This window comes from Pyrgilauda ruficollis, unplaced genomic scaffold, assembly GCF_017590135.1.
Source record: "Pyrgilauda ruficollis isolate IOZ18807 unplaced genomic scaffold, ASM1759013v1 scaffold7, whole genome shotgun sequence".
Classification (NCBI taxonomy): domain Eukaryota; kingdom Metazoa; phylum Chordata; class Aves; order Passeriformes; family Passeridae; genus Pyrgilauda; species Pyrgilauda ruficollis.
This window is the reverse complement of record NW_024528821.1, coordinates 5850972-5873682: the sequence shown is the minus strand read 5'-3', so window position 1 is coordinate 5873682 and position 22711 is coordinate 5850972. Positions and strand designations below refer to the sequence as shown.

At 44.5% G+C, this 22711-nt stretch overlaps 1 protein-coding gene across 1 annotated transcript in view; it reads right to left on the bottom strand.

The window, feature by feature from the left end:
• Positions 1-292: 292 nt before the first annotated feature.
• Positions 293-22711, bottom strand: part of GPC4 (glypican 4) — a 67455-nt gene continuing 45036 nt past the window's right edge. The window contains exons 4-9 of the mRNA XM_041485234.1: positions 12478-12643; positions 6628-6758; positions 6274-6420; positions 5738-5874; positions 3405-3580; positions 293-2583 (exon numbers count right to left, since the gene is read on the bottom strand). Coding sequence (XP_041341168.1) covers positions 2375-2583; positions 3405-3580; positions 5738-5874; positions 6274-6420; positions 6628-6758; positions 12478-12643 — 966 coding nt within the window. The 3' untranslated portion in view covers positions 293-2374. The remainder of the gene's footprint in view (positions 2584-3404; positions 3581-5737; positions 5875-6273; positions 6421-6627; positions 6759-12477; positions 12644-22711) is intronic.

Here is a 22711-nt window from a genome sequence, read left to right as displayed (position 1 = left end):
AATGAAAAATATAAATTCAGAAGCATTTTTGTTTTCTGAGCAGAACTGCTCAAAACCAGGAAAATTTACAAGCAACTTTCTTACATATGAACACTTAGGCCAAGAAGGGAGATGTTGGAGCACGCAGCCACTCCAAACATAAGGGCTTTTGTTCCACCAATCTCAGAGCTCTGAAGGAGTTTTATTTTTTTTTATTCTTTTTTTCTTCATTTAACTCTGCTGGCCTGCCAGCTGGGTATGAGCCAGAAGGGTTATCCAGTCAGACCCTACTGCGATATATTTACAATGGTAGTGCATCTAAGGTTTGTTTATTTCGGGATTAAAATTCAAATGGCTAGAACCATTTAAATAATTAAAGGGCAATCAGAAAATGCCATGAAACCAAACAAATCAGGAAAAGTCATGGAAACCATCAGCAATATTTAATTCAGAAATTCTCTTTGTTAGGGAACTTTGCTGAAAGAAAACAGCTGGATGTAGTTCAACCCTCTAAATTAAAAACAATCTAACAAGGTCTATAGGGATAACTCTTTCAGCTACATATTGGAGACCAGATTCACTTCTACCAAGTAAAAGCAATAGCACTCAAAGCTAGAAAGGAAATTCCTCAGAACTGAGGTAGTTTCTAAGTATCAGCACATTTTCCAATTCCTCGCAAGGCAACTTAGCTATTTACAATCCATTTTTTCCCACACATAAATTTATAATTTTTTCAATTTTATGGTTCCATGATTTATTTTCTAAAGAAAAATAATCTAACCAGAATATCCCTAACTCTACTAACATCATGTTTTAATAAATAACTGGCTACTTCTAGTAAAATTAAGCCTCCAGGATTATTTATACCAGCCAAGAATACTCTGTCTTTATAGCTTTGCAGAAATTTGGTGTGAAAATAAAGTTGAGTATAATGCTGACCCTGAGCTAACAAGTAATTAATGCTTCAATATAAAAATAGAAAATTATCCTTTATGACACAAAGGTGGAATAGAGCAAACCTTTTCTCTCTGGATTGCTCTCCTGCCCAGATCCAGGCATCCAGCCAGACCTAAAGGCTATCCAAAGCAGGAAGAGACGTGCAGGATAATTTTGAGTCTTTCCAAAGGCGTTGCTTTTGCTAAACTCTTTTAAAAATTATTTCATCTCTTTTCTTAAAAATATACATTTCTTTTATTCATGAGTTGCTGTTCACCACAACATTGTTCCAATTCCAACAGCACAGGCAGAGAGAGGAAGGTGTCTCAGGTAGTGCCGAAAAGCTACAGGTGCTGGGCATCAGATCCCGGGAGACCAAACACACCCAAAATGAGGCATCTTCACCCTGCCAGCTCCTGCTTCCATGTACCTGCAACAGTGCCTGCTCCTTCTCTTTTGCCCCCATCAGAGAGGAAACAAAACTCTTACAAAAACAAACCCAACCCCTCCCCACCTGCCCTCCCACACAGGATTCCTTAGAACCAGAACCGAAACCATTAAAAAAATCAATCCAGCATTCAGCTGACAAACGTGCAGACAAGACACATGTTGGCACTTGGAGCTGTGAGACGACAAGCTGTTTCCAACCGAACAAGTTTAATGCCTCATTCCCACGGGGGATGCACGTTGGGAACTGACCCACAGGAGTTACAGCTGATTGCAAGGATCCCGGGCAACAAACGACAACTCTTCTCAGCGTCTGCAGAATGGGGATTCTCTGTAGTCCCTTCCAATTTAACCAAACCTCCTGTAAAGCAAGCACAACCTGCTCCTGGCATGGATGCCCTAAGCAAACAGGGCCCTTGGCACGATGACCAGTTCTGCCTTCACCTTCTGTTTTACCGCATAATAAAGACAAATGACTTCCACTTCTCTCCAGATAAGGCAACTAACATAATGTGGATAAATGGGAAGTTAACTACATGAAACATTTTCTGCTTGTTGGGCAATTATTTTTTCCTCATAAGATAACATGATAAATAAAACCTGCTTCTGTACAGATATTTCTCATTTCAGAAACACATACTTGTTACAGGCCAAGAGAAGACCCTGGGGTTTTCGTTTTCATAAGAAATACAGTAAAAGAAAAAAAAAAAAGAAGTGATAAAGACACAAATGCAGAGCTAACTACAGGCTTGTATATACATTTTTGTTATCCACCTCTAACATGGACTCTTGGTGAATGGGATAGACTGGTACTTCCCATTCCTGTTATTCCCAGGATAGCAAGGGAAAAAAAAAATAAATCAGTATCTTAAAACCAGTGGCAACATAGTAAAAACTGTACACTGTTGTCCATTAACTTAAAAAGCAAAGTCTCTAGATGGTATAAAAGTGAAAGCAGGTGCCTTCTACCTCTGATAATAAAAGTCTTTTCCCCTCCCCCTATGCTGCACAATTATCTCCATTGTCTTTGCATGGCCAAGAACAAAATGCTAAGGAGCAAGGCTGCTTGTGATAGACCACTTCTGGTGGCAGCAGAAGTGTTCACGGTCTTGTCGCTCTTGTTGGAGCTCCCGGTGACCTCGGTGGCGTTGAACTCGAACTCCGGGGAGCACTGCTGGAGCTCGCAGCCGCTGCCGCTCTCCTCCCCGCTGCTCTCCTCACCTGGGGAAACAAACACACCTGCTGACCTCCTCTGCTGCCTGCACAAGACAGCAGGGGGAAAAGGAAAGTGTGGCTGTTCTGGCGTTTATGAGAGGTAAGCGTGGCTCGCCTGCTTAATGTGATTTCTGTGTGCAGTCGTCATGTCTGGGCGATGGGCGCAGCCCAGAAAGTCAAGCACACCCTGGGCTGCACCCAAAGCACTGTGAGCAGCTGTCAAGGGAGGGGATTCGCCCCCTTTACTCCACTCATGAGACTCCCACATGGAGTTCTGCATCCAGCTCTGGGGCCCCCAGCATAGGAAGGGTCTGCTGGAGGGAGTCCAGAGGAGGACGCAGAAATACTCAGAGGCTGGAACACCTTTTCTATGAGGACAGACAGAGAGCTGGGATTGCTGCATTAAGACAAGGGGTAGTGGTTTTAAACTAAAAGAAAGTAGATTTAGATTTGATATAAGGAAGAAATGGTTTTATGATGAGGGTGGTGAAACACTGTGGCACAGGCTGCTCAGAGAGGTGGTAGATTCCCCATCCCTGGAAAGACTCAAGGTCAGGCTGGTTGGGTGGGGCTCTGAGCAGCCTGATGTAGTAGATGATGTCCCAGCTCACTGCAGGGTGATGCAATGATGAGCTTTAAAGGTCCCTTCTAACCCAAACCACTCTATGGCTTTGTGGCAACACCGCTCCTCACACAGCCTGTTGGTTCCCACCCTCCTCACTAACACGCTTACCCACAGCTGAAGCTTAACCAGCTACCCGTGTTAGCATGAAATCCAATTAAAAGGGAAAAAAGAAAAAGCAAAAGGCAAACAACAGCAAACATACTTATGTCAATGAAGTCGACGTCGTTCCCACTGTAGGCATTCTTCAGCTTGTTGGTCATCACCCGCAGAGCCATGATTTGCCGGCGAATCACCATGTCTGGCTTGGTAATGTCCACTTCAACCTCTGGGTTATTCACCTGACTTGCTAAGCCATTTCCAGTCACTGCAAAGTCATACCTGGAAAGAAACCATTCCTGCTGGTACCAGAGCTGCAGCTCGGCAGGGTCCCGACAACACCACGGGAACTCTGCACTGCCATCCCTGCTTTCAGTCGGGGTGACATTCCGAGCCCAACAGCATCTTTCCACATGCTACACCTCACACAGCCCCTCTTACCCCATCTCCCTTCCCTGCAATCTCTGCAGCATGTGGAATGAAGCACTGTTTTCATTTACACTGTGCCACATGGGCAGGGGAATTACAATTTTCTCCCCAACTTGAAAGGAAAGGAAGATCTGGGGTTTATATAATAATGGCTTTCAACAGCATAAATCAGCTTGCTGCAGGCTGCAGAGCAATACAAGGTGCTGAGATGCCCTGATGCCAGTTAGATGACACTTTTGGGAACACAACCTTCGAGACCATAGTTATCCCACAGAAACCTATAGTAACTGTTGGAGGCAAGAGTGTCATTCTGACTTTAAGTAATGGACCTTAACCATCAAGCTGGGATATTGAATGTGTGCTTCTCACCATGCAGACGTGAGATGCAATTTCCCTAATAACCCCAGCAGGAGAAACATCTGTGATGCTGAAGATGAGATCCTGCAGCCCCATACATCAGAGGAGGGGAGAGCCAAGATGCTCAGCTTCAGAAGATGTACATGCTCAGGTCTGAACACATGTACAGCCTCCTGGTTCAAAACAGAGACTGAGCAACAAAACCCAACAGAATACATTTCCTGACACAGGTGTTTGAGTATCATCTTATACAGCAGGGATAGGACACATTCCCCTTTCCTCCAATTACCTGACTTGCTAGAAAGACCAGTTTAACAGAAGAAAACATTACTTTTCTTAGTTATGATGCCAATATCAGTATCACAAGAGAGAGAAAAGCCTTTAGCACAGTCTACTGATCCAGGACACCAGGCAGTGAGATGTTATCATACTCTGAAAAGCATGCTCAAACCCTGTCCTATATATGGAAGTGACAATGATAATTGGTGGTGACAGTTTTGTTATTATTTGTGATCAATATTATATGTTTGAAAGAAGTCTGAGACCAAAGTGTAGAAGACTACCAAACTTCTGCCTTATTGGAGTCATGGAGAAAATAGTAAAGCAAATTATCTTGCCCAACCCACACAGGATATCCAGCTTGCCCTGTCTCCTTGCCAAGTGCTGCCAAGTCTCCATCTCCCCTGAACACACTGGGGGTATCTGCTATGAAAAGCCCATAGAAGCTGCTGATAAACAAGATTTCAGGAGGCAGAGCCACTTCTTGTCACATACACCCAAAACACTGCCCTAACAAAGTATGGCAGAGTTTTAGGCACACACAAAACAGTGCAAAAGTTATGAGGTCTGGCTTAGTGCTGTGGCCCAAAACTATCAAGGGCAGAACCTGCTTATACTTAGAAAAACTGCTGGAAAACCCCAGACAACTGCTTTTTTGCCTTTTTTTTTTTTTTTTTAATGGAACATCTTGGATTGTGCTTATTTCCTCAGTAAGCAAACAGAAAAAAAAAAAAAAGAGAAACTTTTATTTCCAAAATAAAAGTTAAACAGTTACATAAACCATATGACAGAAAAACTCTGGCTTACTCATGTGTTGGCAATTTCTTCCTTACAAGCAAAAAAACCAGTTTTGTAACTCTTTTTTCCATAGAAAGTGTGAATGAAACCATTGGCCCCCTTGTACCACTGACCTCAGCAGTGGAGAAGGTCTCCACCCTTCATCACCCCTGCCCTTGCTCAACAAAGAAACCAGTTCCTGGTGGAAACACCAACTGGGGGCACTGGGGCAGCAGTGCTGTCAGACAACACAAGCACCTCTGCTCTGTGGCTGGGATACAGAATTTTTTACAAATCATCTCCCCAGTTCCATGAACAACTAGTAAGGGGCTTAAGTCCAAGGAGAGATGACCTATTTGTGTATCTACACTCTGTTCCGTCCTCCAAAAGAAACCCCCATGTAGAGCTTGGACAACACTTTGGTGTTACATTCCAGCTCTCCCATCTACAAAAACAAAAGGGGCAATGGCAGCAGCCTGTCTTGGGCGAGCTGGGATCACTCCTGTAGGAGTAAAGGGCTCAGGGAGAGGGATCAGCACACAGGGAAGGTCTGGGGTGAGAGGGAAAGGTTAACCAGGGGCAGCAGCATCACCAAACCTGCTCTTGGCGCTTCCATTCCAGCATTCATTCTCATTGACAGTGCCTACAGACATCTTTTCATCATTGCAAATGTTGCCAGGGAGAGATGACCAAAATTTTTTGGCTTGTTTCAGCTTCTCTTTCACATCAGTAACCTATTAAATAAAATAAAAAAAGGAACACAAGACATAATCCAGAATACCAAACGCTCAGTAAAAGTGAAGTTGGGAAGCTTTTTTTCATCACAACAGACATGTACAGGCCAGATCTTCAGGCTGTGAGTTTTGATGGTTGATTTACTTTTTTAATACAAAATTAAACACTGCTCCTCAAACACATATTATTCATAAGCCAAGCTTTTAACACAGGCACTTCTCTGACATAGAAGCGCTGAGGTAATTAATGTCTAGAGCTATGGGCAGATTACACCCCTTAGAGAGTTTTAAGACAGCCAAGGAATATTAAGAAAGCCTATCAATTAAAAATGGTCAATTATACACTGTGGTACCCGAGTATGAAGCACCTGTGTGGCACCAGCAGGACCAGGCACTCACCAGTCGGTCCAGGCTCGTGCCGGCAGCTGTTGTCGGTCGCTCCTCTGGGTTGTAGGGTCTGAAACGAGCAGTGAAACCAGCCTCAGAGACAGAGCGAGCAGCCCGGCCTTGGGCAAGTGTTTTTGGCTGGCCGCATCCCTGGAAAACCTGTGTGAGAGAAGGAAAGGATTTTATGAAGTAAGAGGTCACAAGAGCCTCCCTTTTCCAGGCTCCAACGCAGCCCCCGCCCAAAATAATACATTAGCTTTATATAGACTTGAAAGGGCATTCAACAAAAAACATATTGACAAGAACAGGGAAATAAAACACATTAAATAAAAAAAAAAATCCCAAGTGTCCTCTTGGCCCATTTACCTTCTGAGACACCTGCATGCTGTTCTCCTGCATGTTCATGATTGCATCTGAAATTTTCACATCAATGGGGTCCATGACAGACTCAATGTTGAAAGGTCCCTCCAGCCTCTCTGCTACCAGCAGCATCGAATCTAACACAGAGGGAAAAACAAAGGTTTGTAATGGAGGAGAATCTACCACACAGAGAGAAAAACAAAGGTTTTTCATAAAGGACCTTCAGGAATAAGAGTTAAGAAGGATAACAGTTTGAGCACATGGACATTAACCACTGCAGTCTCACCTCTGACCAGCACACATCTCCAGGAAACATTTTGCTCGGTTCCCAGAGCCTACACCTTCACCAGGCACTTAGAGGCTGCCAGCACCAAACCACAGGCTCATGTACATCAAAAGCCATCACAGCCTGCCAACAGCAGCCTGTAATCAGCTCCTCCCATCAGAACAAGCATTACTAACACTCTCCTTTCCATGCTCATTTATTAAAGGTTGCCTTGTGTCATTTGTTTTTCAAGACTGCTTTCAAAGCCATCAGCTTCCTCATGCTGGTCTTGAGCACAAGGAACCAACATGCAAGGGTCCAAGACAATCCTTGATACCATCTTTCCCTTATAGAGAGCTACAAGGTTTTTCCTGCCTGAGGAAGCCAAGGGATTGCAACTCCTAGCACCACATGGACAACTTGCACAAGGAAAGGAGTCTGTGTGAGAGCAGGGTGAATGCTGTGCACTCATGATGTATTTGGCACATCTACAAGCAAGGGGAGATGGAAAGTCTCTCAGCCAACACCGGGTCACTCCTCCTGTGCTGACACGCACGTCCTCATCAAATGCATCATTAAACACAGCAGCTACTGGACCATCCACTACTTCCTCTGGGAAATTATTACAGGCATTAAGGCTTCCACCCTGAGCTGCATTTAAGCCCTCTCTCTAGCTCTCCCCTACAAGGTGCCTCCAGGAATACACCTGGCACTAAGCTCTTGTCTCTTCTCACCCATCACAACCTTAATTTACTGTTAGCTTTCACTGTGGTCCCTCAACCCCAAAACATTTGCTGGTCTCCTCTCCTGCATCACTTCATGATGCTCTGCCACAAACTCATCATTTTCCAGTTGTATGTAATTCCTCAATTTTTCCTAGCCAGAGTGACAAGGACAGAACAGCCCCTTTGGCCCCAAGGAGCTCCTCCCTGCTCCTAAGATATGCCTGGTCCCTTCCATTAACGAGAAATGGGCGTTTCACACTCAGTCTATTAATCTTTCTCATGACATTCATCCTTCTCCTAAGTGCAGAAGGTACTTTGCACAAACAGAAAACTTCTATAGGCTCTAGCTATCTGTTAAATCCCTATAAAGAAACTCTACATACTGAATAATTTAGTAATAGCTCTGCCTGAGTGCACAAGTCATGTTAAATAAACTACATTAAAGAAACCAAAATCAATGAAAAATATAAAACAAAGCTATTTGAGTATGTAAATGTATTACCATTATTATTAAAAACAACAAAACACAACAATTATAAAAATAATCCAACACCATAACCCCCAACATGAATTGCAGATGCCTTCCTACCCTGTAAATCCACTTTTTAAAGAAAACTCAATATTCTAAAGATTTGCTGGGAGTTAGTTAAAGGACTATAATTCAATTAACCCCCTCTCACTCAGTCAGCTCCAGCAAGGTGTGGGTGCTTAGGGACTGAGCTCCAGAGGAGCTGGAGGCCCCAGGAAAGGCCCTCACTCTGCAGGCACACACCACCAGCATCAGTGACAGAGCTGCTGCAGGGCATGGCTGGAATTTCACCGTCAGGGACTACAAACAGGTCTGAACTAAATGCATTTAAGGAAAAAAAAAAAAAAAAAAAAAAAAAAAAAAAAGGAGACGGTAATAACAAATGAAACAAAGAGTCTTAGACTGTATTGTGGTGGGCTCCAATAAAGTGATGCTTCAAATCTCTGAGTAATGACTGCTAGCATGAATATACCATTGTGCCGGAGGAGAGAAAAATGCTTTTGATGTGCTACCAAATGGAGACTTTTGTAAACAAGTGGAGCACAACTTAAATGTGTTCATCATTGTCAAAGCTTTTGGGGTTTTTCACGCGCATAAAGAACATCCCGGTGCAGTGTGCAGGAAGGCTGCTCATTTCAAATAAATTATAATACTCATCTGTCTATTATTTTCACACAAAATGCACAGGTTTTTTTTTGTTTGTTTGTTTTTTTTTTTTTTTTTTAAAAAGAAAAATCATTCCATTTTGTAACTACTTAATTCTCTGAGTGGCCAGGAAAGGCCACAGATCAATAAAGTGTTTGTGAAAGACTGAAAGGAAACATAAACCCCAATTCTTCTGGCTGTTTGGCATCTTTGTAAACTTTGAGCCGGGCAGGCCATCCACAAGACCATGGGAATGTAGAGCGAATTGGGTCCTTTGTTAGCAGGGGTGCCATGGCGTTCCATGTATCACAGCCCAGGAATGCAGCCTCTGCTTTGACTGCCGAGAGAGAAAATGCATTCGGCCTCCAGCAGAGCTGCCAAAGCTGGCGAGAAAAGATAAGGAAAGCAGTAATTGGAGTTGGGATTGATACTGGCAAGGAACACTAAACGAAATAAACTTTCATTAGAAAGGGGTGGGGTGGAGCAAGGGATGAGAGTGGGGGGGCTCTGCCGCATCCACAGTTTTGATTTTGGAGGCATCCTGCAAACTTTTACCTCCCAGCAGGAGCTGGCTGGTGTCCCCAGAGCAGTGGTGGCGAGCAGTGGTTCCCTCTGGCAGCCCCGTGTGATGCTGCCAAGGCTGCTGGGGCTCAGGGCACCGGCCCCAGCCCCAGGAGCCAACCTTCTGAGCAGCTCAGCAACCGGAAAAAGATTTTCCATTATGACGAGCAGAGAGGGTTGATTACAAATAATTATTTGTCCCAGCTCTCGTGCAAAGTAAATGATATTTATAAGCTACGGTGAGACGGCTCAGCTTTGCTTCACCAAAATCCCCAATTCTGTCAGAGTGAAAAATGTACCCGGGTCATGTATTACAAACACACAGCCTGACAAAGACTGTCTCTCCTCCCTGTGATGGGGAGATAGAAGTGGATTTAGGTGAAAAAAAAAAACCAACCAAGACACACCATCTAGCACCATCCCTTAAAGACCCTTTTCCTCTTGCATACATTTGTCCTTGCTACTGGCATTGAGACAATCCTTGGCAACAAAGCACCTCGCTCTCATGAAGGAAAGCAATTCTTTCTCATTGTGCCACCAATAATCAGAAACCCACATCTTCAGCCTCACTGTCTGACTTGAAGAACAAAAGGCAGTTTTCAGTCTTAACCCCAAGATCTGATTTAAAAGGGGAAGGAAGGAGGGGGAAGACCTTGACCATTCATTAACAACAATCTTTTTTTTTTTTTTTTTAAGCGGGGTGGGGGGAAAAATTCTTTGCACACAAAGTAGTACTCCAGATATGTATATGGAGCCTGAATTCGACATCTTTGAGCAGAGTAAACCTTTGTGGAGAAAAAAAAATCATGAAAAGGCACTGGAGATTAACACTGTTCATTCAGGAAGGCTCCAACCCCCCAACAGCCTGTTTGAAACAAAGTATACCCCTGTCTAATTGGTGTACAATTGTGTCAGGAATAGAGGGAGAAATAATTTAGATAGTTAAAGGGGAGAAAAGAGTACAATTCGGTCATTAATTCATACTCCTCAGCTTTAAATGGTACTTTCGAGAAATAAGGAATTACAACGTCTTCTTGTCTCAAAAAGCCTACAAACTTTACATCCCAGCTTTACATAATTGACTTACTTATAGACCCACTAGCACACACAAATGCGTATTTCACATGCACCCACATTCATACAGACGTGCAGCACTTGATACAAGTTCTCTGATTTAACTATTTTTAAATTGATTTGATAGGTTCAAAATCTGCTTTTGACTCATAATAAATCATTGCCATAACCTGGCACTTAAACCCACAATGCAAAATCTCACTGAGACCATGGAGGTGGGATTTTGGGATTTTGTAAGGTGGTTTAGGGGAAATTTTTTGGGGTGTTATTTCTTTAATTATTTAAACCTTTAAACACATACACAAGATATTTGTGGCATATGCCCTGCCCTAAACACCAGATATATTTAATTTAATTTGTCTCGAGTGACAAACTGAGAGAGAAACCAAAGTCTGGAACATAACCAGCACCTGTTCACTTATTAAATTGTCTAAAGAAAGCACAGCTTAAGTTTTCTGTATCTGTACTTCACTGCAACCATCAGCTGAGAGTGCAAGAACCAAGCAAATACCAACAATCAGCGTAACAAAGCTTAATACCACACTTAAGTAATGAGTGGGCAAGAAGCCCTTTGGGGAGGAAGCACTGCAATAAGAAAGCTTTGCTTCCAACCTGGAATCACATGTATTTATTTTGTCTTGTTTAATAATCTTAATTATTGTATGCAGTCCCTGATCAGTCTCGTGTGACAGGGCTCGCCGGCTTCCCCGAGGTTCGTTTTTAGCCGCATACCACCTACAGCAATTAGCTGCTTGTGCTTTTGTCTGTTTTCTGGCATTATGCCCTTCCCTTTCATGGGATTCTTCTTTTCTCCTTGGACTAGATGTTTGCAAGTCTCCTGGCTTTGAGCTATTTCAGCAACAATTGTAGTTGAAATACTTAATATTCTCATGAGAAAGACGGCTGTGAGGACTGGGGGGCTGGGGTGTCAGCCTCCCAGAGAATGACTTGGAAACCCAACTTAGCGTCACATTTAGCTCCCTATATGGAATACACACACAAAAAATGCCCTCTGAAAATAACACCCTGCACACATTCAGTTGGCATGGGCAGCAAAGCGAAAATCCAGTGCAATCCAGAGGAAAACAAGTTCTAAGACATAAATGTAGCCTGAAATGTCAGCTAGCAGCAATTTACTTTTTTAAAAATCTTGCAACTTAGTGAAATCTTTCCTTTCTAACAAACTGGTTTTTTTCCATGAGTGGAATGGGAAGAGTACCACAGCCTTTTCAGTAGCAGCAGATACTCTACATGTGCACTTCTTCACACATTAACTAGAGTGAAGCGACTGCTCCCAAAGGATGCTCGAGCACAGATAAATCAAACCTCCTAGAAAAGCAGCACAAGTGAAAACATTTAACATTATCTATCGCCTGTGCCCCAAAATGTGATGCACTGCCAATTCTGATGAGCCTTGACCCAAGGTAGAATTTAACATTTCAGTGTAAATTTTGTGTATTGAATGATACTGTGTATAAGCACAGAAGAGAAATAACAAACAGGAGGAAGAGGATGGCAAAAGCACTAGCACAGTTTCATACAAGACCTGCTGACATTGCAAAAGGACGGTGGCCAAGCACCAAATGAGCTGTTTAAAAACAGACATGTCCTATTAAATTTTTTAGTGTAAAATCCAGGCCTACAGCTTTTCCCAAAGCTCTTCATGGCTGGCAAGGAGACTCCCAGGCTGCTGAAGGAGAAAACTGACTTCAGGAAGGACAGCTGTATGGTGACAACAAGGTGTAAGTAGCACAGAAAAACCAGCTTGCACACATGCTTGATGCAGCAAGAAGAAATATTCTGAGTCTACAAAACCATGCCACTTCCATCCTCCTAAAGCTTGCTGCAACAGTCACTGGCACAACATTCTCATTTATTTGGAGGTTAATATGAACAGCAAAAGGTGTGCTGTACACAGAGATGTGGAAGGAAAAGATACCCATCACAGATACCTGAAAAACCTGCTACAGCTCAGCACAGCCACTCACAATGCTATTCAGGTGAGGGACACAGTACCAGTGCAGACTTACATGCAGTTTTAACCCATATTGCCTTACCCATAAAGATATTCCACTCGGCATCCAAGTCCCCTTGGTTGGCCAAGCAGCCCCTCATGACATTAAAGCAGTAGTTGTAGCAGGGCTTCACGGACACCAGACCTCGGCAGTGTGGGCAGTACATCATTTTCAGCAGCGCCCGCGTTCCCTGCGGCGTTGGGTTCACCTTTACCGGAGGAAAAGAAAAAAGGACAAGAAAATTAGCCCTCAGTCACTAAAGCAAAAAACCCCACACATTTACCCCAAGGTGCATGGGACAGAGCTGTGCAGAAGAGACAGCAGGGTCAGGCATCGCGGCTGGTCCCTGCTTATGGGGTCCAGAGATCTGGGGAACAGATGAAGAGGTCTGGCTCACCTCCTCGGGTGTATCTCCCACTCCAGGGGACACAGACAGCCCCCATACCTGCAAAACATTATTTGCACCATGTAGTACACCCTGTATTATGTGGGACCTCTCCCAGGGCTGCAAGGACAGGCAGTCCAAGGGGACAGCCAGCACTCAAACTCAGGGAAGGCAGTAAAATGCACCCAAATAAAAAGATGTCACTCAAAGCTGCGCTCTCCGAGCCCTGCTGCAAACACATGCTGAGGATGATGATGGTGGGATTTTTCAGGAAAAAGTGGGACGTCAGGAGGGGATGTCTGACACGACCCCTGTACCAAACTCACTGGGAGCATGCCCTCCTCCTCAGCAGGGCTGTGGCTCTTCCTGGACAATTGCCCAGCAGGGCTCTCCAGCACAGAGACCAGCTCCTTTATATCACATTCAAGTCCCTCAACACAGCATTTACATGACAGATACCCGGGTTCATTTACACTCAGCACTCATCACGCTCAGTAACACCACTCCCCACACCAGAAGGAAGTGGCAGCTACAACCCTGCAGCTGAGGACAAGTCGGGAGGACCCTCAAAGCCAAAAGCCACAGTGCAGCCGCTGGGCGTGCGAGTGGAGCTGTCTGCAGCAGGCACGTCACCCCTGAGCCCTCAACAGGGCTGTTTTCCAAAGTGACTCATGATCATTCATGTTTGATTCACTCTCTGGCCCAGCTTCAAAACATTCATTGAAACCATCTCCATCCAGCCAGTCCAAGGAGCATTAGATCCATCCCGACCACATGGTGGGTCCATCTGAAGCATTGAACAGAGAAGCTCCCTCAAGAGCAAGTTTAAGTGTTAATTAGCCACATATGAAAATAGAAAATTAAGATGCAATCAGAGATTTGCTGACAAAACAGGAGTGGTGTCTGGTGTTTTAAACAATGTACCTGAGACTCCTTGTAAGGGATTTAGGGAAGTGCTCTAAAGAGGCTGTGATCCAAGACTGTGCTGGAGGAGACACACGACATCCCTGAGAAAGAGCAAAGTCCCTCAACACAAACAGCTGGAGATGTGGATGGCATTCACGTGCTGGAGGTCTGGGAACTGACTTCATGGCAGAGGACAATAGGACTAAGTGGACATGAATGTACACAAGCAAGTTCTGGTATCACACATATGCCGAGGACCTTACTATTGCCCGTCTCAGTGCGAGGACTATGGAGAAACTAAGCCTAATCTTCTGGTGCAAAACCTTGTTGACAGGCAATGAAACTAGGAGCCAACCAATTTTAACAAAAGCAAACCAGAAAAGAAAAAGCATTACACAATCAAGCTGCCTTTGTTAATAACATCAGCAAAATTTTAAACCCCCTTTTCTTATGGAAAGAGATGACAGGTAAAGATCTGCTGTGTTTCTGACAACTCAAACCCATGGTTTCTCTTCAGCAGGCAAGTGAACTGGTTAGAGACAGAAGGACAGTTTTCTGCAGCTGATGTAGCTCAGCACTGGATTCTGGCTGGCCAGCAATGTTCATCAGACAGCACATCACCCTTCTTTTGTCCACAAAGAGCCTGTATGGCTGAGGAAAAGGAGAATCCATGTAGAAGGCTGTTTGTGGTGGCTGTGGAATCTGATTCAGATGCTCCAGAGCATATACACATTCTATATTATATATATATTTGGAAGGCACAGTGGGAGCAGGAGCCCCAGCAGAAGGCTCCCTATTGGGACAGCACAGCTTTAAAGGAGAGCTGGATCAAATACTAAGAGCTTAAGCAACAGAAACCAGCTAAATCAGATGATTTATAGTTGGAAAACTGGAAACAGACAAATGTAAAGGTATCATCTGCTATCCAGATGGTGCAGTTCTTGCACAACAAAAAAGTGGCGGAGGAACTAAATAACATCTCGCACCCAGAGACAAGAGCTCTGAAGGACGCTCAAGTTTAGTAGTTTAGTTGTTTCTCTGATAAAAATCCCTTCCTGTGTCACTTAGCGGTGGGTGACAGGACCTTCATGCCAAGTCCAGAGGCTTACCAGTTGATCCTGGCCATCCTAGCACTGTTAGCCCTCACAGGAGTGCTCTGCATCCTCCTCGGGAAGAAAAATTAGGAAAATGTTGACAGCACGAGCCAGGTGCTAGAGCAGTTTGAAGTGAAATGAGGAGCAGGAGGATTCCCCAATCCCACTGGGGCAAGCTGCAGCTTTATGAAAGGGACTGCATGGCAGCATGCTGCAAAAACCCACCAGCAGAGCTGTGACCCAGGAGGCCCCTTCCCATTTTAGGTTCCCACCTCGTCCCACGAGTGCCGAGCGGCAGCAGCCCCGCAGCATCCCCCACTTTGATATTCCATAGGGGTAGATCTTTACAAACCCTAGCAGATGCAGGGGAAACTGAAGCTGCTTTCCTGCATTCCACAGCAGGCAATATGCAGTGGTCTCTTGGAGCAGGTCCTTTGTGCAAAGACAGGGAATGATTTTAAAAGCCAGCAAGGTTTCGGTTCCTTTCTCACACAGGTTTGAGTCCTGCACAGAGCTGAGCACAGGGTGATCACAAAGGGGTGATGGAAAAGACAAACCCCAGCCTGCAGTGACTGCCAAACTGAGCCCTGCTAGTGATGGATGTAACCCACAGGGAAGCTGTTAGTGTGCAATACAGTTGCAGGTAAAGAGGAAGACAATGGGCAAATTCATCAGTCTAGAATTGGCATTTTATCGTCTCAAAAAGCAACAGGAAGGCACAACCAGAGATCACTCTAAGAGAGAATTGTGGGGAAGACCATGAGCAATTACACCTCGTTACAACAGTGATAAATGCTTAACTGCTTGAGTATCACTGCAAGGAGAACCTTAACCCCTGGCACGGGGCCTGTACCCAGTCCAGACCAGCTCTGGCTCTGTCAGTGGGGTGTGCCATATGTTGTATTGGCAATTCTTCACAGGCTTTTAATATTGGCCCTGCCACGCCAGGTGCAAGCTCTTAAAACGCCATTGTATGTAACAGTAAACCCAGATATGCTTTGTTCTGGGGTTGTGTTTATCTTGGAAAGCAACTCAAGTTCATTCAAACTGTACTCTAGAATGACCCTCAAAACCAAGTAATCTCCTTTCTAATAAAGCAGAGCACCGGAGAAAGCTTTATTTGCTGGAGGGGATTTACTCTGGTAGATTTGAACCCAGGTAGTAGTAGCTGCAGTGCACATACCCTGTAAAAGCTTCTGATAGAAGTAAATGCACTCCAGTCCCTTCCTTTTATCTTGTAAAATTTATTTCCTTTCCATGGCGTTCCACGCCACTGCAGCAATCTATCACCCTGCGGTTTCATCATGTAAATTACAATTTGTCCATATCTATACGCTTTGTCAAACGTGAAGATTAAAAGCTGCTAACAGATGTGTTTTGGCACCAATCTTCCTATCAAACTTGCTCCTTAAAAATACAGATTTGCACACAATTCACAAAAATTAAGTGAAAAGCAAACAACTCGGGGCTTAATGCAAACATTTCATACCACACTTATTGGGGTAACGTCCCAACTTACATTGACTGGTAAAGGTAAAATCATGTTCCTGTAAAAATGACATGCTCTTGGCATGATAATACCTGTTTTTTTCTTGGTACCTTGTCATACCCGTCCCATTTCAGAGTTTCACATGAGGGAAACTTACACCCTTAGCCTTTTCCAACTTGCTGGTAATTGCAGCTGGATGCATTCCTCTGGTAGAAACATCACCACTAAAGTTCTCACCTATGGAGTGCAGTGCCTTATCCACAGGCTACCACAAAACCACCAAAACTCAAGATAAACTGATCTGTGCAAGCAGATAAAGTTCAGAGAAGCAACCAGATTCTTTTTCATCTACTTCCCAAGGCAAGGAATAGCTGAGGAAGGATGACAGAGCTCCAACCATGGATACTGCAGGGAGCTCCCACAGCTGTCAGACAGCCAGAGCTACATTACATTCTCTCACTCTACCCTCAAGTTAATATTAAGAATGTTAATAATAACATTTAAAATCCTGTCAGCTTTAATAACTATTTATAATAACACTGATAACTCAGGCTTTCTTATTTTCCATGCTTGCACAACAACAGTGTTGCCATGCCAGCAGCACAGCTGCCAGAAAACAAAAAATCCAACGATTTGAAAATAAATGTAGTGAAATTACTTTTATTTTATACTGTGTTTTATTTGCAAAAAAAAAAAAGAATGACAGCAATGCTGACTAAAAGACTGAAAGAGTAACTTCTGAGTGACATGGAAAGATGATTTCAAAAACATACTCTGGAGCTGCCTGTGAGATGCTCTAGGTGAGCAGTCATCTTAGACAAGTGAGTTGTCATCGATTTTTGGGACCAACACAACCCTACTTGCATCATTTTTTCCTTCTCTCAGTGTTGTGCAAGAACCCTCAAGAACATCATCTTGGCACACGCTGGTCCTGACGTTCAGCTCACTGTGAGGCAGAACATCACTTGGGAGGCTCCTGGTTTGCTTCCCCACCCCAAATATTCCAATGAAAGTGTTTTGGAATTAACTATGCGTTTAACCAATTTTGCTGGCCTGGTGCTAAAACATTAATCGTTTAGACAGCATCTGGTTCAACCACAGATTTAGGCCCCTGAGGTCTTGCATAAGGGAATACATTTAGGAGTGATCTTGGGAACTGCATGACTCCTTGTCTCAACACTTGCTACCCATGGCAGTGTCTGCTGCAGCGTTATCTCGTGCGAGGAAAAGTTCAAGAGTACATTTCTGCTCAATTCCCTACTTACAGTGTGCTCCCCCCACTCCAGAAGTGACAGTGCCAAGAGGAAAAGCAGAGCCCCTGAGAGTCACAGCACCAGGCACTCGAGCTGCTGTCTGAACATTCACATGCTTGTCTTCCCCAAGAGCAGCCCCAGCCCACAAGGGGCGCGGGGACCTCAGGGTGCCAGCCAAGGGGATGCCTCTCCCTCTGAACACCTGCACAGCCATGCCAGGCTCAGCATCTCCTGCTAATGGTGCCCTTGGGACCAAAGGGCCTTTCACACCAAGCTTGTTCACTGTAGGAACAAGCCTCTCCCTGCCTCAAACACCACAGATCATGAGGAGTGTTCCGTTTGCTTGAATGAGTAAAGCAGCAGGGACATTTATCCAGGCATCTACAACCAAAACCATCCTTAATTATCCTTCACATTGTTTTCAAAAATAGCAGCAGAACCACAGTGCAGGGCAGAGAAAGAAAAAGCCAAAACCATGCCAGTGGACTGAAGTACTCCTGCATGACACCATCTACTCGAAATCCACAGTCCTATCCAGGCACTCCCAGCCCTAAATCTGAGCTGACTGCTGCTCCAGCATGCTTTGAAGGCCTAGCACAGGCCCTCAGATGGCTGGAACTGAGGCAGATGCAGTCACATTCTTGGCAGGTCTTCTCAGGGTCATCTTTGATGTGGAGAAGTGCTTGGTATTGTTTTCTGCATTGATGTTTGCCCCTGGTATGTGGAAGGAAATGTCCTTGCGCACGGCAGCCCCTTGGTCTGGCCTCATAGCTTGCAACCTGCTGCCTGGAGAGCACTGCCCCTTTGGAGGTCCCTCTGCTACACACTAAAAGGGCTCCTTAGCTCCTCTGGCTGTTTCTTAGTTACCCACATAGCAGAAGTGCTGCCCTCCTGTCCCTTCCCAACGCATGCAAGCAGCATATTCCATTTCTGTCACTCCCCTGGCAAAGTTGGCTCTTGCCTGAGCAAGATATTGCAGCCCATCGATATAGGAACATAGAATTCTTTCTGAAAGAGGATTACAGTCACATTCCCCTAAAGTCAAACCAAGGGCAAAAACTGCACAGAGGGAGGTTGGATCTCTGACTAAACTTTTAGATCCTCAAATGGTAATTACTAGGGGGTATAACTTTACCAAAACCAGATCTTGGTGCCCTACTATTTGTGATTACACAAACAGTCTTAATTCTTATCCATTCATTGTTTTATTATTTTCATCACTGCTTCTCCTAAGCAAATGGCTGGTCCACGTACCAAAAATGACACAAGACACAGTTCAGTTTGCTCATACAGACCAGCAGGTCAACCAACAGCTCAACCTGTGTTCCACAGGTCCTTCATTCAAGATGAGGGTAAAAAGCCACTGGGCTCCCACCAGCTTTGGAGCACCTGTGGGAAAGCAATCACCCGTCCCCTCTGCAATTCTCTTCATAAACAGTTTGAAGAAAATTCCCTCCTTGGCTGCTACCATTACACCTCATTAGGGCAGAAATGGCAATACAAAGAAAGATGACCTCCTCCACCCACTGGGGCATCTCCAGCAGCCTCCTCTTGGTTGCTAATGTCACCAGAGGAGGAAGTAGGTGTAACCATCACATGAAACTGCATTATTTCATACGGCTCATAACTGTGCTTCCAAATTAAATACCATTTCTTGCATGCAACTTTCAAGCTGCTGCATTTCTCAGGGCTCCCAAGGATAGGCTGGAATACCCTTTCCAGCAGCCCAGATGCTTTGGTGGCATCTCATGTTATATCTCATGTGGCTTTCAGCACACAAATGCTTGTTGAGGAGGTGATTTGAGAGCCTCCTGAGCTCCCAGCAATTCTGCCTCAAATTATAGGACACAAGAGGGAAAAGTGGTAAAAGAATCCCAAAACAACAGTTTATCAGGATAAATTTCCTGGGGGGCTCCAGAAAACTCTCACCACCACTGCCAAGTGCAGAATGTCACATCCACACTTCCTGGTCTGCAGAGAGATGGTGACACAGAGCCAGGAGTTCAATGCTGGGTGGCTGCATGCTTCAGCCTTCATGTGCCTCTGCTGCTAACCTCCAGCCAGACCTCCCCTCCCAGCTCCTCCTGACCCTACAAAATGCTGTCAGGGAGCCCAGCCCTTGATTCCACTTCTTCCCTTGCAAACAAGAACCTTCACCCCATACCTGTACCTGACCTGCACCCTACAAGCCCCAGTGCACTTTGCCCTCAGAGGTGACACGACCCTTGACCAGGCTGTGCGTTTAATGGCATGCAATTATGGGAACATCTCAGCAGCCTGAGAACTGCCCAGTTGCAGGTTCTCATCCTTTTTCAGTCACTCATGTCTCTGCCTTGTATTTGCTCCTTTTTTCCAGCCCTGCCCAGGGCAGGAAATGTCACTTCTGGCAGCAATTTAACCTGGCTGATTTCAGTGCTTGTCCAGGGCTAAGTAGCAGGAGAGTGATTAGGGGACAGGCAGATTTCCATCTCCCGAAGGCAGGGGCAGGGAGGTCAGGCAGAAAGCACCCAGCACCAGCACAGGACAGAGAGAAGCACTGGAGGCCCCCAGCTCCCCACAGCCAACCTCAGAGGCCTCTAACAGGCAGAAAAAGCATCCTGTACAGACCTGCTGCTCAGAACAGATCTAGAAAATATCATACTTTTTGGGTCCAAATAAGGGAATTTGAGGGGTGAAGACTTGAGCATCGAAATTGTGGAGTTCAGACAGCTTGAAAAAAATCTGTCCTTTCTCTCAAAACCATACAGCTTTCTCTCTGTTGTGTATTTCAGCACAGTGGTACAGTTTTTGATCCATTCAAGGCTGAATTTAAAGTTATTTTCTAGCATTCTGGCTCAAAAATCAAGCATACTTGCAGCTTTTCAGTATTCTCTCTTCTTTTACCCCTTTATTCCCAAACTCACACAAGAAAAAATATCCTTCTAAATGCAACTCCCTAGTGAAGATGTAAAAATATCTGGGATCATTAAAAAACTATCAAGGCCATTGCACTGTAGAGTGCTCTTTGCTCTCCTGATAGTACCCCAGGAAAGTACACAGCTGGGCCTTGCACTAGTTTGTATTTCTCCTCCTGAAGATTTTCAATTAAACATTTTTTACTTACTTGTCACAAAGCACATCAAAAGTAAAACTAATTTGCATTCCTTCGGACATTTTTTCATAAAGAAGAATGAAGATTTATCCCCCAAGTTAATCCCTGGTATAAGCAGTCATTCCACTACAACTCCTGAGTAAAAATACTAAGGAAGGAAAGTCAATGGAGTCATTACATAGAGCTCAGCAAAGCCAGGCTAATCTATATGTAATGTGGGAAGCCCCAGAACACAACCGCAGAGCAGCAGGCATAAAAACATCAGCTTTTAAACTCACGTCTAGGATTTCCCATTGTGTCTTGCAGAAACACGATGTTAGATTCCCATTGAATGCGATTAAAACACTACAGGAAAGATTATTATTCCTTCTACTGCTGCAGCTAAAGCTTAGGTATTCAGCAGCAGGGACTTTTGTTACTGCTTGGAAAAGTCAATCTGTTGCAGGATTTCCACTGCAACTTGTGAAATTGAAGTGGAAAGCAGAGCAACTGTGATTGTCCATGGCACGTGAGCTATTTTTGCAGCTGCGTGGGACTCTGGGTAGCTTTCCACACTCAAGCAATTAATTCTAGGGTTGAAGGCAACTCTACACTCAAGGATCTTCAAAAGGGAAAGAGAAATCACAATGCCACCTCGGGTTCACGACTGATTCATAACAGATGCAGGGACCGCAGCCCTTGTGGTTCTGTGTCAAGTCTGGAGATATTTTGATGAATTCTGAGCAGATGGAGCATAAACACGATCCCTCACCCATGCACGTTTACTGCCTATCAAGTAATTGCACTGTACAGGGGCTTAATGGCCAGACCTCCCACCTGAATATTTCATCCACACTCTACAGCAGTGAAAACCCCATCCCCTGACCACAAGAGCTGCCACACAGCCACAAAACAAGGGCCAACAAATCTGAAACCCCAACTAAGAGTCAGCAGGCTTGGCCATTGTCCTGGCACAGAGACATCACACTTCATCTGCCACCACCCCTCCCTCCCACCAGGACAGCATCCCTGAGGCTGAAAGGTTTTGTGATCTCGTAAGAGTGATCCCACGTGTCACACATAAACCTCCACACACCCATCCTCAACCAACAGTACATTAGTCTACCTTAAGAGTCATCCTTATTAGGTGGAGAGCCAAGGTGTCCAAGGACCTGCCACTGCTAACTTGCAACTCACTCCTGGAGTCTGGGTATTTTAGTTAAGCAGCTCCTTCCTTGCTAATATTCTCTGCCCTTCCATACATGTTCTGGCCTATTGCCAGCTGTTTGCCTCATTTCTCTTCAGGAAAAATTAACATGGAAGCAGATTTTTTTTCCCCCTATCCTCAGAGACAGTGTTTTAATATTATCCCCATAAGTAAAAGAAATTTGAATGATTATCTCATCTAAGGATGCTGTTTGTGCTGCCTACAGAACTGCATTCTGCTTCTACTAGTATCTGAACAGCTATTCTTTTTTTTTTCCTGGCACTTGGGGTGATTCAAAATCCTGCCTGCTCTTTCAGCCTCACGTTTTATTAGTCCATAACCAGGTACAGAGAAAGCAAATGTCTCTCTGCCCAATTAAATGATTACAATAAATCTTCCACAGCCCACAGGAAATGAGCTGAGTTTGTTAAAGGAAATCGCTAATATTTGTTATCTTACATAATCACTTCAAGGGGATTATTGACTGTTCCCTATACCATACAATCCAGACTAAAATTAAAGACAAATCTCATGTCAAAAAAGCAGTCACCCCACTTAAACAACTCCAAAGTGATTTATATGAAGAGGGAGGTAAACATTTAAGTGACCAACACATCACAGCTGTTTTATTTCCCAAAAAGTGACTTTTCTAGAAAAGTCTGAGGTCTAACTTGTGCTGCATGTGTGGCACCAAGTACAAGTGGCTTCTGCCCTATGCAGATGGCTCAAATTTACTGTTGTCACAAAAGTGCTGCTTGCTCATGTGATCTGCCTCTCCCCATGCCCTGGAGCAAGGAGCAAATCATCAGCTGCTCCATAACAGATGCTTGCAGCATCCCTGACTCACTGTAATTTAAAGGCAATATTAAGAA